The sequence below is a fragment of the Staurois parvus genome, unplaced genomic scaffold (assembly GCF_062004578.1).
Source record: "Staurois parvus isolate SC_StPar_1 unplaced genomic scaffold, SC_StPar_1.0 ptg000014l, whole genome shotgun sequence".
Lineage (NCBI taxonomy): Eukaryota > Metazoa > Chordata > Amphibia > Anura > Ranidae > Staurois > Staurois parvus.
In genome coordinates, this window is record NW_028317810.1 from 10030308 (window position 1) to 10045407 (window position 15100).

At 41.5% G+C, this 15100-nt stretch overlaps 1 protein-coding gene across 3 annotated transcripts in view; it reads right to left on the minus strand.

Annotated features, from left to right (window-relative positions):
• TAOK3 (TAO kinase 3) overlaps nt 1-15100 on the minus strand; it is a 413079-nt gene that overhangs the window by 15858 nt on the left and 382121 nt on the right. For all 3 annotated transcript variants that reach the window (XM_089677299.1, XM_089677309.1, XM_089677316.1), the window contains 3 exons: nt 6718-6921; nt 4421-4660; nt 2895-3107 (listed from right to left, as the gene is read on the minus strand). In XM_089677299.1, the coding sequence (XP_089533425.1) occupies nt 2895-3107; nt 4421-4660; nt 6718-6921 (657 nt within the window). The remainder of the gene's footprint in view (nt 1-2894; nt 3108-4420; nt 4661-6717; nt 6922-15100) is intronic.

Consider the following 15100-nt stretch of genomic DNA (forward strand, 5'->3'; position numbering starts at 1 on the left):
TCACATCCCTTGAAGGCTCCTATCCTTATTCCTGGAGGGGGAATCATCTCATTTTCCAGCCTGGACCCAGACCTGTGACGGGGGATCTTTATTGATATACACACCGCGTAATTTTATTATGCTTCTGGTGACTGCGTAATTCTTACTTTACTACTGGGAGCACCACCACTGGATTAAAGATTCTATGCTATTCACATTACATAGACTGTCACACTTGTATGATTTATTTTTAGGACATTTTATCATATTTAATTTATCTTATTTATCCCAGCGCTGCACTATTTATATATATATATATATATATATATATATATATATATATATATATATTTATTAGAGGATGGTTTTGGTGGAATATCTCTGTACTGTTTGCACAATAAAGCTTTACAGAGGGAAAACCAGTGTGCAGCTCTACATTTGTTCCAAAATTAATTTTTAGCATAGCTTTAGCAACAGGTATCAAATGTGACTTTAAACATTAATTTAAACACCATAATTTTATAACATTATCTGCTATCATACTTTCCTGTGATAACAAAATCATAAATTGACCTCTATACCTACTATAGAAAAAATAAAAAAATCAGTCAAGCCCTGAAAAAGCCATGTATACGGTTTCCTGCAAAAAGTTTATTGGGTTTAAATTTTTAGAGGTATAACCATGGAAGAAGGATATTGGAGCTCAATGTGAAAAGACATATGTAGAGATTATGTAGCATGAGCTGTCACAAAATGAAAACTCTAGGTCTAGCACAAGGTGTAGAAGAATTGGTAATTCTGATGAAGGATGCTCTGTGGTACCAATTATGTATATTCAAAAGTACGGAGTGGGAAAAGTGTAGAAAGGCATGGGAAGCCAACAAGGAAGTCAAAGAGGAGCAAGGGGAAAACAGAGACAGAGAGAGGGTACTTGCTTGAGGTAGATGGAGAGATAAAAAGTGGGGGTGTTAGGAAGTAGCCCCACGTGGACCATCAGTCAGGAGGCTGAAGGGCACCATCACGCTGAAAGCAAAGATCCATCTATGTTTAGGTGGGCATTGTAGGTTATCCAGCGGTCCCAAACTTTCAGGAAATTGGCATGTGAGCCTTCAAGTATAGAAGTGAGCTTCTCAGGAATCACAGTCCTAATCTATGCTGGACTTTGGCAAAATTGAGAAACGGTTGTTTCCAAGCTCTAGCCATCGTATGCCAAGCCGCAAAGAACACAAATCACACCAGCTTCTGCTTATTTTTGGTAACAGGCAGGATTGGCATGTGTAGTAAGGTCTCCCAGGGGTTACAGGCTAGTGCGGTATTCAGGACCGACGTAATCAGGGAGTATACTCTTGTCCAGAATCGGGTCGCTTTGTGGCATGACCACCAGATATGGAGAACACATGGTCTGGGGTCACGTACCAATGTGGGAGAACTTTATAGGCCTTCTTGGGTTAAGATATTATGTGAACTTTTGTAATTATAAAGCCAGATCTTGTTCCATATGGCAGGGTCTAAATGGGGGAGGGGCTCAGAGGTTAATTTTCCTTTTTTCAACACAGAAAAGTTTGCTAGAGCTAATAAAATCGAGAAGGGAGGAGTAAAGGTCTGAGACCAGTCTTTTGGGATTAGGGTCTTCGCTACAACAGTTTCCAAATGCCAGGAGGAATTTACGGGACCCGGACTAACATCTAAAGGAGGCTACAAATGTGATGATTTATTTGAGCGTACCGAAATGCCTCATTGGCCAGCAACTGCCAGCGCTGTTGAAAGTACTAAAAGGATTACAAAGTTTTTGCCTATCTGAAATATGAGAGGCACTATAATCTAGTGAATTACACCAGATTGGGGTGATTGGTTCTTGTCACTGAAGGCACTAGTGGTGGTGTATGTAAAGGGGAAAGAAGACACAGAAGTGGACTCTATTGAATTTTATTTAAGGTTCTTTTTGGGACTGAATACATTAGACTTTTCATCTTTATTTTTTATTATTTCACACTATTGTTCAGTTACTATATGATATGTGTTAAAAAGGAGGGAGCAGCAGTGACTCTAGAAGCAATAACACATACAATATTTTTCACTGATTTTATGTAAATATTTTTTTCACAATTATAGTTTTCACTAACATTTTGTATTAATATTTCAATTTGTTTTTTTTCCCATTGGAAGCGTGGAGAAGATATCCAATTTTATTCACATATTGAAAAGGATTTGACTCAGTCAAGAGCAAGGAACTCGAAGATTTACTTAATCCCTCTTTCATGCGACCAATGGAAGGCCCCAGGATTGTTGTGGGCAGGGAGAAAGTAGGGGGTGTCGAGGATGTCTGAAAGGGGCAGGTGGGGAGAGTAAATTGCCACTGTATTAAACAGAATCCCATGGGTGCAAAGAATGTACCAAAAAAGGGTCAGAGTTTAGGCCTACGACGAGGGGGGTCTAAAGTAAATTGTAGGCAGGGAGATTTCATATATTACCAAGTGTAACCAAATGGCCATTTCAGTGGTAGAATGGAGAGAAACAAGAGGGGCAATTCGTGCACTATAAAAGAGTTAAAGGTTGGGTATTGCCAGACCGCCTGCCAGCCTACAACGATCAGTTTATGGTGTTCCCCATCAAGGTCTAGGCCACGAATATCTGGGTGCATTTGAAGAGCCGCAGCCAGGGGTTCCATATTTAGGATGAACAGGATTAGGGATAGGGGGATACCCCTGTCATGTACCTTGCCAGACAGGAAACGAGTTGGAGGTGAAATTATGTTGTGCCAAAGCTAATGGACTACACAATCATCTGAAAAAAGGCATGCCTTTATATTTACACTTAGCAAACCCTTCACCTGCCTTCTGCACTAAGTCATTAATTCACATCCTCCTATTCTATGGAAAAAAAAACACTGATAAGAACATCTAGCTGCTGCTTACCGCCTGTGAAGCCATCATCTCATTGATGCTTTGCTCATACTGTTCAGCAAGTATGGCCAGTTTGCGTGTCTGCTCATCCTTCAGGGACTTGAGTATTGTCTTGTGCTCACACTTTGGGGATACCTCCAGCTGGTGATTCTTCAGGGCCTTGTACTGCTTGGTCTGCACTTTGCATGTATCTTGAAACTGTTTCTTTATCTGCATTTCCATCACCTTCAAAAAAAATTAATTACCATGTCATTCTATGTATCTGTGCTTTCTGTTCGTCCCTTTCTTTTGTCCATACTTCATAAAACTGGACCTTCCAGCCAGTCACGACATACAAACAGCTCAGTGAAATCTTTCTCCTCCAATCTTATATTAGAATCCTCTATTTCAGAATATGCTTGCTAGTAGGGTTGTTAGAACAAAAAAATACAGGTGAAATGGAAAAGGGCATCACACCAAAGAAATAAGAATCACCTCTGGGAAACAAAGTCATTTTTGGAGGAAAATTAGTACTATGCACTTGTAAACTAAGAAAGTATGTATACATGTGGCTTCTTTAATGGCCCAAATCCTAAATGAAAAAATGCTATACATACAGTATAAGCAAATAAAACAAGACTGATAGACAAGGAATTTTAGGTACACTTTTAACAAAGCATTTATTTGAATGTGTGTTGATCAACTTTAAGCCCAACTCTGGGAAAGCTAAAAGTAATCCCTTGTAGTGGGCTGCACCTGCACTGCAAGGGTTAACCGCTTGTTTCTGTCTGGGGGATGGGGAAAGCACTTTTACTTACCTGATCCTCCCCTGACAGATGGAGCTCCCTTATGCTCCGCTAGTGGGCTGTCTCTGGATTCCTGATGTCCAATGTAGGGCTATGGGCCCTGCATTGGTCTTGATGACTTCAGAGGACATCAGACCTCTGGAGTTCTGGGGGGGGCTGCCAGGTGCGGTCTAGCAGCGTGGAGGAGACTGCAGAAGCTGGTGGTCAGGCAAGTAAAATGCTGTACCAGATCCCCTAGACATACACATTAACTCTTGCAGTGTGGACTTTGGTTTTAATTTAGTTTAGATTTCAGTAAATTCAAATAATTGTGAAGGTATAACAGTCAACCTGGGTAAGTGTCAGATGCCTTCACTGGTCACTAGGTATGGTAAAAGGGAAATAAAGACTACCCTGTAAAAACACTGGCATCTAGCTTTGCCCATCATGCATGCTACAGGCAATAACCTTTCTATTCAGTCAGAACCGCCCCCCCCCCCCCAAAAAAAAAAAAACCCAACAGAAATAGATTTTGTGGCTGACATTCCTATTATGTATGATATTATTGTACATCTAAGGCAGCTTTATGTGCAGCAATGCAGCTGTAATACTTTGTGCTCTCCTTACTTGAAGGTCATATTAAATTCATGTGTATATTGCAGGTGATCTGTAAGCGTGAGCTCATAGCTTGGTAATTTCATATAGGAGGGTTAATGAGATATACCCTGTTCACATTGTACAAAGCTTCCATTGAGTTTACACAAGGATACTCACCTTGAGATTTTTGGGTTGCTGCCGGAGTTCCATTACATGTTTCCGGTGCAACTCCCTTTCCCTGCGCTTGTTGTATTCCAACTGGTTTTCCAGTTCAGTCTGGTGCTGCAGACGTATAAGGTCCATCCGAAGCTTTTGCAACATATGCAGCTGCCGGTACTCCAGCTCTCGAGTGGACTCGTCGTGCCGGATTAACATGGCATGCTCCATTTCTTTCTGGGTTCTCTTTTTATTGAGCTCCTGAGGGAAAGAAAGTTTGGTTAACTTTTAATTAACATGAAAATTGCATACCACAACTCACATTACGGTTAGAATTTGTAACAGGATAAACTTATCCAAACTGTAGTTAGTTTACGATTACATAAAGAAAAAAAAAAAACAAACAAAAAAAAAACACTCTATCCTAAGAAAGCAGTCTTAAATAAGTGTTCTTTTTTGCACTTAATTTCTCTAAGGCTACATGTACACTGTCTTAAAAAAATCAGCTTCTACAGGTTTGTGTTTTGCCTGTAGAAGCAGCTCAATGTTATCCTATGTATCCATGCAAATTAGGATGTTTACTGCTGGCATGCCGTTTTTAATTAAAGTTTTTTGGCAGAAAAACAGCTAAACACCCCTAAATGCACCTAAACATTGTACAAAAATGCTCTATATGAGCGTTTTTTCCCTGCCCAGTGTGCCTTAAAATGGAGCCTTAAAATGGCAATATGTTTTGATTTTAAATAGGTGCTGGTGAATCACCCAATGGCTTTGCCTATCTTTAGGGAATTCCTCTCTGTCTTCTCCACGTGAAATAAAACGTTTGTGTATTGGATAATGTGGTCAGTGCTGAAATTCCAACATTAGTGGTACCAGACCTGTGCTTCTCATGCAGTGAAGCGATCCCACTGTTTACCTCCCTTTCCGCTCCCACTGTCTATCACAAAACACTGTATTCTGTTCACAGAATACAGTGCAGAGTTCTGGGGTGTGCTACATACAGAGTGCAAAGTTCTGGGGTGTGCTACATACAGAGTGCAAAGTTCTGGGGTGTGCTACATACAGAGTGCAAAGTTCTGGGGTGTGCTATGTACAGAGTGTAAAGTTCCAGGGTGTGCTATGTACAGAGTGCAGAGTCTAGCAGTGCGTTATTTACAGTGCAGGGTTGAGGAGTGTGCTACATACAGAGTGCAGGGTTGAAGGCTGTGCTATGCACAGTATGCAGTGTTCAGCTCTCTTTCACAGGCTGTCCACATCTCACTTCCACCCCTCCTCCTTGGCTCTCACCTCTGCACCACTCTCCCCCATCCCCCACCTCTGCACAGATCTCCCTCCACAGCCCTCATAATTCCTCCTTCCCCCCCAAAGCTTCTTCGAATCTAACCTACCTGGCATGGCTATAGTACTTTCTGGCAGTGTAGGCAGCCTCACCTCACTCTCTCACTAGCATTGGCTGGAATCTGTCCGAGGAGTGAATGCATGCAGGGATATGTGAGAGCAGTCAAGAGCAAAGCAGTGTTTGTAAACACAGAAGGTTTCTGTGTTTACAAGTGACAGCAGTGAGTGGGGAGTGAAGGGAGAGAGCTGAAGGTGGTAGATTTCTGACATGTTACAGCTGAAAAAAAGCCCTGGGTGAGAGGGCCAAATGACATGGCCTGGTGTTCGACATACGTGCCTTAAAATAATAAGAATGCTCATGTGTGCATAGGGCCTTTATTTGGGAGTGACGGCAGAAGACTTGACTCCTCAGAGGCAAGTTCACCAATCAAAGACTGCAGTGATTCAGAATCAGGCAAAGACTCTGTGGGTGATCACTCAGAAGCCAGTAAGGACACAGTCAAATCAGGAAGCCTGCAGGGGAAAGGCTGGAAGTGCACTTGAGGCCATTGTGGCAAGAGTAAACAAAAATGTTGGTGATTTGGGTTCTTAAAGTCTCCCATGACCATTATAAAAACCTCAAATGAAAGGGCAGATTATCTACCTATTGGCCAGTTAATGATTTATCAACTGGTAGCACATTGCAGTTTATCAACGTTGACTACTGCAGACCTTTAAGCAATGCATTTTATATACTAAATCCAGTTCATGTTGTACTCCATTCATGCAAAGACATCATTAGAAAAATATGATAACAGACAAAACCCATCTAAGATACTAGAGAAACAATTTCAATCTTTGCAAACTTCCAAACTGAATAGGTATCCAGTTTATATAAGCATCAATGTACACATCAGTCTCAGGAGAATGTAATCAAGTTATTAACATTAAGTCTACTGAGAAATATGCAGAAATGCATTAAATTGAAAGCAAAATTATACCTCACGGATGTGCTGCTGCTCAACTTCATGCCTTTTGATCATTATCTTCCTCTTGAAGAGTCGGCAGTTTTTCTCATAGTACAGTCTCTGTTGGCTAAGGAGTTGAGCTTCTTCCTCAGCCTGAGTGTGCTGGAGGTTCTCTTTATGCTTTGATATGCGTTCCTGTTTTTCTTTCTTGGGCGTGCTATGATCCTCATTCATTTCCTGGATGCAGAAAACCACCAGTCAAGGCCAGTACAAGATCAAAATGTAATGGGGAAAGAACACTGGCAAATACTATAGTCCTTATACTGTGGACCTGTATAGGGGCACAGATTGTGTTTTGGAGTTTTCTATACATGAATATAGATGTCAATAACCTGAGGTGCTCTAGACATATACCCCCAGTTACTACCCATCTACCAACAATATCAACAGATAACCAATTCATTAATGCAGGTTCAATTTACTTCAGTCACCTCTCTCACCTCAGGATACTGCACATCAGGTAGCAGTGATCCTCTGAGGACATAACCCTTATACTACCTTACTGATTAAAGATAGGTCACTGTCCAAGTGCAGAGAATTGAAATGGAACTCAGTCAACAACATTAGCATTGGGATGATACACGAGCACACAAAACCATCTTCAAAATCCCTTATCTCTACAAGTGACCCATAAGCCACAAGGGGCTCTTCTTTGACAGAATCTATGCAGAACCACAGGAGTGAGGAATTTCTCTAACATAACCACCTGCTTAGTTATGTACATCCTTTCTGTATTATGCAAGCAACAGGCTAATTTATACAAATCTTTGAATTATTGTTCTGGTTACAGATGTAGAAGAGTTCTTGAATATACAGGTGAGATCCTAACCAGCTGCCACATGGCTAAAAATGCATGTATGGCTATGTGCATGCTTTTATCTTTAGAACAATCAGAAAGACTTTGCTCTCAAAACTGCTTTCTATGCTTGAATGTGGATCACAAGCTAAACAGTAAGGCAATCCCTAGCTCACTGAAAACAAAAGGGTATTTATTTGAGACAAAACTCCCTAACTACTACACTATCAGTAAATTGAATTGGTAGCCAAGATGTTTGTGGGGTACAGAGATATACACAGAAGAGTGGGGGCATGTTGTTCTTAACTGCTTGAGTTTTGGTAATGTGTTGTATTTATTCTGTGCATTTTATTGTACTGGAATAATTAAAAAATAGACAGTATGTTGTGTTTACTGATACTGCAGTGCATAGTATACTTGATAGCCTGCAAGAACATACCATATCGTTTATAAAATGAATTTGCTGTGTATAGAGGCATATATTTTATAGGTAAAAGCATGCTGATATCTTCAGCTCCTTAGTTATGTACACTAATCATTGGCCTCATCAGTAAGGCTAGTCTCCTCACCACCTGCTTTAACACTGTAAATCCTGCACCAATGTGTTAAAACTGCTTACATTACACGTGGCCCAGAGCATTTGCTGTACTTCCCCACTCATTTAAATGGGGACTGACAAGTTTTGCTGCAGGAGTAAAGGGAAACATTGCAACGGCGCCATGTAAACACCCCAGTTTGCTGCCTTTGAAGCTTAAGAGAAAGCTAAAAATGTGTCTCAACCACCAGTTTGTAATGTCTTACCCCACCAAACACAAGTCTAAAAAGGGCTCTAAATTTGTGCTGCATTCACCTGAAAAGTTCAGGCCTTAAATTAACTGCTACAATAATGGTTGATCCTTAAGAATTTCCATCAGTCAATCTTCTGCATAGGAGAGTAAGGGATTGGTACCATTGAAATATCCTATAGTAACAATGAGCACTTCTGACTACTGGAGGCACTCATTTTGCTCTTCTAGGAAAGAAGAAATAAGGAATTTTTACATACCTGTAAATTCCATATCTTAGACGTATGGTACAAAAAAATGGCAAAGTATTCATAGACCCTGTGTTAAAGGCTTATACCTTCAGATGATTGGACATTGCTAAGCTTTTAAAGACATGTTCTTTGGGCATCTCCCCTATAACCCCTACACCAATCTGATCCCTCAGGTTTGTAGCAAGCAATGCAGCCCTGTACTTTACTCCAAGATGTTGAATTTACAGATAAGTCAAAATTCCTGTTATCCTAGTCATACAGTACAGGATACAGGCAAAGTATTCATAGACAATGAGACATCTTCAAGCAATCTCAACCATCTCCACTCTCTACTGGTGTGCCCCAGGGTTGTGTACTGGTGCCTCTTCTGTTCCTAATCTATTTTCTTCCTACTTGTCTCATATTTCGCAAATTTAAGATCCTCTTCTCTTCCATTGCTACATGACTGACACCTAGTTCTACCGGTCTACCAAACCTACTACTACCCTTCCACCCAAATCCCTTCCTGATTGTTTACAGTAAATCAAATCCTAGCTCTCTTCCAACTTTCTCAAATTAAACAGTGAAAAAACAGGGGTTCTCCTCACTCGCACGAAATCTACCCTGACAAAGCTCAACAGTTGTTTTTAGTTAATACTGATAACTCCATAGTCTTTCCCTCCCGTCAGGTAAAGAGTCTGGACATCATCCCCGACAGCACACTATCTTTTCAAGCCCACATCAGTAATGTTACTTGGTAAGCTTATCATCTCCATCCGTTTCTCACACCCAACAGCACTGCCGTTCTTGTTCATAATCTGGACACTTCCCGCATAGATTACTGCAATTCCCGTTCATAAACTCTGCTGTTCGCATCACCACCAGAACCCCCTCTTTTAAATCACATCACTCCTGTTCTTCAGCACCTCCACTGGCTTCCGGTCAAATCTCTTATTGATTTCAAGATTCTCATACTTACCTTTAAGGTCATCCACAAGCTCACTCCTTGGTACCTTTCTGAACTCATGCATATCAACAAACCCCCCTTCACTCTCAGGTCTTCTTCTTCCATCCATCTGCCTGACCACTATGGGATTAAGAGCCTTTAACCTCTCTGCCCCCAACTTTGGAACACCCCTGCCACCTGACATCTGCAACATTGACTTTCTACCCACCTTTAAATCCTGTCTCAAAACTCATCTCTTTAAACCAACATACTGTGTCTGACTTCATTGATTTGTTTTGTAATTAATGTTTGCGTAATGTATATTTATTTTATTTTTTGTTGCTCTCTTGCTGCCTTTGTAAGGTGACCTTGGGTGTTCTGAAAGACGCATATAAATAAAATGTATTACCACCATTATTAATGAATGAGAAGGGTGGGCAACAACCAGGAAAACAGAGCTGTGCCAACCAGCCTAACAACAATGGTCAACGGACCCAACTTCAGAAGTGCTGCTGCAAGAACTTTGCAGCCCAACAATGCAGCTGCAGAACACTGGGAATCCATATTATAAAACTTTGAAAAGGTATGAACAGAGGACCAGGTGGCATCCCTACACAGCTGGGCTACAGAAGCCTGTGTCAAAATGCCCAGGAAACACCTACTGATTTAGTGGAATGGGCACACAAAAGAAGTGTAAGCTCTAGCAATCATATTTCTTATCCATCTTTTGATGGTGGACTTGGAAGCAGGCTATCCCTTGTGAGGTCCTGAGTGACAAATAGGGATTCAATTTGTCTGACTGAAGCTGTAGCTTTGAGGTAGACTCTAATGGCGTTGATTACGTCCAAACAATAAAGAGATTTCCTTTGGATGATTTGGGGCAAGTCATAAAGATGGTAGGACTGTGTCTCTGTTGAGGTGGAAGACTGATACCACCTTGGGAAGAAAGGAAGGCCTTGGGGCCTGAGACAGCCTTGTCTTTGTGACATATGAGGAACAGCTTCTTATGCGAGAAAGCCACCAACTCAGAGACAAATCTTATAGGCCTGCTCTCAAATAAAAAGTCTACTCTGCAGGACAGATCTTCTAACGGAATATCCCCGATGGGTTCAAAGGGTGGTTTCTGCAGAGCAGAAAGAACCAAGTTGAAATCCCAAAGAAGCACAGGGTGCTGCAAGGGGGACTTCATGCAAGATACAACTTGGTGAAAAGTTCTTACAAGGGAGAGTGAAGCCAGAGGTCTTTGAAAGCGCATGGACAAGGCTGAAACTAGTGGTATACCAAAATGAAAATTCTGGTGCCCAAACCGAAAATTCAGGATGAAAACCGAAACGGACAGTTTTTTAAAAAGAATATATTTTTCAAAAGCAATTTTTTTGGGAAAAAAATACACTTTAATGAATACAAAAAAACCCACAATATCTACTCCAATTTTTTTTTTAAATATGAAAGATGATGTTACACCGAATACAGATACTCAACATGTCACGCTTTACAATTGCGCACGCTTGTGGAATGGCACCAAAATACGGTACTTAATCTCCAAGGGTGATGCTTTAAAAATTTCTACAGGTTAACAGTTTAAAGTTACAGAGTAGGTCTAGAGCTAGAACTCTTTATCTTGCTCTGACGTTCGCAGCGATACCTCACGTGTGGTTTGAACACTGTTTACATATGTAGGCGTGTGCTATGTATGCGTTCACCACTTCGCACGAGCACAGGGGGATGGGGCACGTTAAACTTTTTTTTTTTAATCACTTTTATTCCTATCACGAGGAATGCAAACATCCCTGGTGATAGAAAAAAAGCAGTGACAGGTCCTCAAGTCAATAAGGCCCCACATCTCTCCTCTACAAAATAAAGCATTAGATTTAAAAAGAACAAAAAAGCATTGATCTAGTGCTTTAAAAACAATATGGCCTTATTTACAAGGTGGCGGAACCAGAAGTGACGTAATTATGTCGCTCCAGTCCTCCAAAGGCATAGAGAGGAGTGGAGGCCATCTTTCCATCACTAATCTCTATGCCCAGAACCGTTATCATTGGATGGGTTCTCAGGTGAGGCTGAGAACCACTGGAGTGCGGCGGCAAGGGCAGGGTTATTTTCAGCACCTGCATTGGTGCCTATTTTCATATAGGCGAAAGGCCAATAGGGGTATTTTTGGCTGAAACGTTTCGGCCGCCGAAATTTCGGTGCATCCCTAGCGGAGACCTCTCCTTTCAGAGAGCTTAAAGTGTTACTAAACCTAGGACCCTGCATTCTCTATGTCTGGTCCCCCATAGTACACAGAACATGGAAATGCAATTATTTTAGTAACTATAACCTGCTAAATATCTTTTCTCATCAGCAGTTAGAGCAGTCGTGTAACTTCTATCAGTGTTCAGTAGAGCACTGGTTAAAGCTTGTAGGAGGAGTTTTCTCTAGGAAGATGCAGAACTTCTGACCTCTGTCTGAACAGTGCTGATTGGCCATGTGCTGATCACATGCACTCTCCCAAGAAAAAAAAAAAAAAAAAACCTCTCTAGCAATACACCCAATTGAGCATGCGCAGTGTCTCCACACGATATGACTTATCAGGAGATAAGAGGGGGAAACTGGAAGAAGAGGAGGATCAGTGAAGTCAAGATCAAACAGCCTTTTTACACAATGCAGAGGATTAACCCCTTAGGTTCCACAATGAGTAGAACAAGCATGGTTTACTGCATATACAGACTGATTTTACTGCTGTGGGTTTAGTAACACTTTAAGTCCAAGTTCTGGTCTAGGAATAACAGATTCAGACTTTTAAGACTTGTGCTTCAACAGCCATGCTGTTAAAAGTCAGAGACTGTGAAGCAAGGTGGAATAGAGGGTCTTGAGATAGCAGATCTTGCCAGAAGGGAAGAGTCCCAAGTACTCTAGGTGGAAAGAAGGCTGGAGAGCAGGTTGCTTTTAATTAATCACACAACCGAAAGCCTGAAGCATTTAAATTATCCTGTGGACCTTTGCCAACAGCTGGATGGGAAGATGAATTCTTCAGGGGAAGATTGTCTTGATAGTCTGTGACCTGGATGTCCTGAGAAGGGCAAGATGAGGTGCTAGGACCTTTGTGAATACTCTGGAAGCAGAAGATAGGCCAAAGGACAGTGTAACAAACAAAGTTTTTGTCGGCTACTGTGAAGCACATGCAGATAGGCACCTTGGATGTCTATGGATGCCATGCATTTCCCTAGTCTCAGACAGGCAATTACCAACCCCGCGGATTCCATGCAAAATGTTGGAATTTGAAGGTATTTGAAGGATTTTTAGTCCAAATACCTTTGGAACTGTTAACAGGTTTGAATCAAATCCTTTGAACCTGTCTTGTGGAGCTAATGGCATAACTACTCCCTGGGGGAATAGATGGTTCAGGGCAGTTTTTGGTCCATTTAAAAGACGTGGTGAGAGTGTAGAGCTTTGACTTCTATTTGTACCCCTTTGTAACCACTGAGTGAAGGAACAGGCCTGGGACCCAGAAAGAACCAAATTAGAACAGATGTCCACCTCTCTATGAGTCAGGGTGCCTCTTCACTGGGAAGGAGGATTACTGTAATTGCTCTGTTAAAGTATGATCCTGGAAAATAGGGTCATGTTGGTTGTTCATCGTCTTAGTCCAGTTAGCTGCAGTTCGACATACTGAAATCGCAGAGAGAGATGGCTGCAAGGCTGGGCCTGCATGTGTAAAGTAAGCCTTTCAGAGCATCTCAGACTTTCTATCTGCAGAATCTTTGAAAGAACATCTTCCATAGGTACAGTGAGATGTTTAATATGGCAGGATTAACTACAGGGACAGTCCACTTTTTGTGAACTTTTTTTCCACTGGCTAGAGTTTGAAAATAATTTTGGGAGGTATAAAAATAATTTCTGGCGTGTCCCAATTGTCATAGATTTCACATTCTATCTGTTCATGAACAAGGAATGCTTTGAACATTTTTTAAATATCTCTTTGTACGCAGAGAGGGGGAATCAATTTACACAATGCCAGGGCTTTTGTAGATGACAGCATTAGCACGGAATGTTACACAGGTTCCTCCAATACTACCTCAATATCTTCTTCCGCCCCTTCTCTGTTTGCCTTGTCCAAGGTATATCAGGATCCAGACTCTGGTAAAGAAAGAAGGAGAGTAGATGTGGCATTTTTGAGCCCTGGCCAAAGGGGGCTGTGATAAATGACAAGTTCACCTTTTACAAGAAAAACGAGATGTGGCAGATGGCGGGGAGAAGATCCCCCTGCTAGCTACTAGAACAGGGGATTGGGGGGCACTGGTGCTTGTCCTACAGTTACATGTTACACCCTAAATATGGGTGTAACATGTTAGAAAAGGTAAACGTATCCTTTAAGGGTGGTAACAGTCTGAGGAATTGTGACATAAGATGCAGAAAACTCTGCTTTGCCATATAGGACACTTCTGGAGTTTCTGAAATAGGGTTAGCATTGCATGCAGAGACCAGTGTTTGAGCAGATTCTTGCTCTGGGGCAAGCGGCTTATTGTTCTGAAATTGAGTGTTGTGTAGACCTTCGACAGAGTGAATGTTTGCCTGCAGTTTTGCAATGGCCCCCTTTCACCTAATCTCTACTATAGCTATGTGTGAGGGTATTTCCCTGTGAGGTATTCACGGAGTAGGGTGTGGAATACAGCATAGGTTGTCCAGAAGTTGAACACCGCATCCTGGGTGTATAACGCCCTGTAGTGAATCCTCATGGCAAAGGGCAGGAGGAAGTGCCTGATTACCTTAAAAGGGCTCTAGGTGGAAGTGGCAGTAAAATATGTGATCTGTTGTTTGTTTTAACACCTGGTCACCTGCCTAAAACCAAGCTCTGAGTGGATACATTTTAGCGCTAAATTTGAACCGTTTACACCAAAGAGAATACAATTCTGACTACACTAAGTGCCAAGGTGAGCACCCATGGAGGATCCAGTGCCCGAAGTAACCCCACAGCGTGGAGTCTGGGTATGGTTCCCATGGTTTACCGAGGTTGCACCGATCTGAATGTACTAATTCTATTTGTAGCATTAGAAGACACTGAGAAGTTGATTGAACAATTCGAAGATAAAATAATACAAAGAATTTCTATGAGTGATTTCTCAACAAAGGAGAAGAGGTCCATCACCTTAGGACATTAGCACAAAACTAAGGACTCACAGAGTGGGGTAGGGTTATAGGAGAGGCACCCAGAAGACATGTCCCTAAAAGCTTGCCAGTGTCCAAACACCTGAAGGTACAAGCCTATAACCCAGCGTCTACAAATATTTTGCCTTTATCCTGTAGTGTACATTTAAGATAGCTTAACGTATAACTAAAGGCAAAACATTTTTTCAGTTTTGGATAAAGGGGAGACAGATTAGAATATCTGTCAGTGTTTGTATTGCTGTCTGTGCCCCCATTAGGGAGATTTACCATTTTCATCAAGTGAAAGTAAAAGAAACCCCAAATTTTGGGTTGTCCCCAGAAAAGTAATAGAGGGGAAATCTTCCAATGAGGAAACTAGTTCTGATGACCTGGGGTCCCCAAAGTATTAAGTATAAAGTATTAAGTACAAAGTATTAAGTAAAGGAGGAGTATTTAAACTAGGATCGAG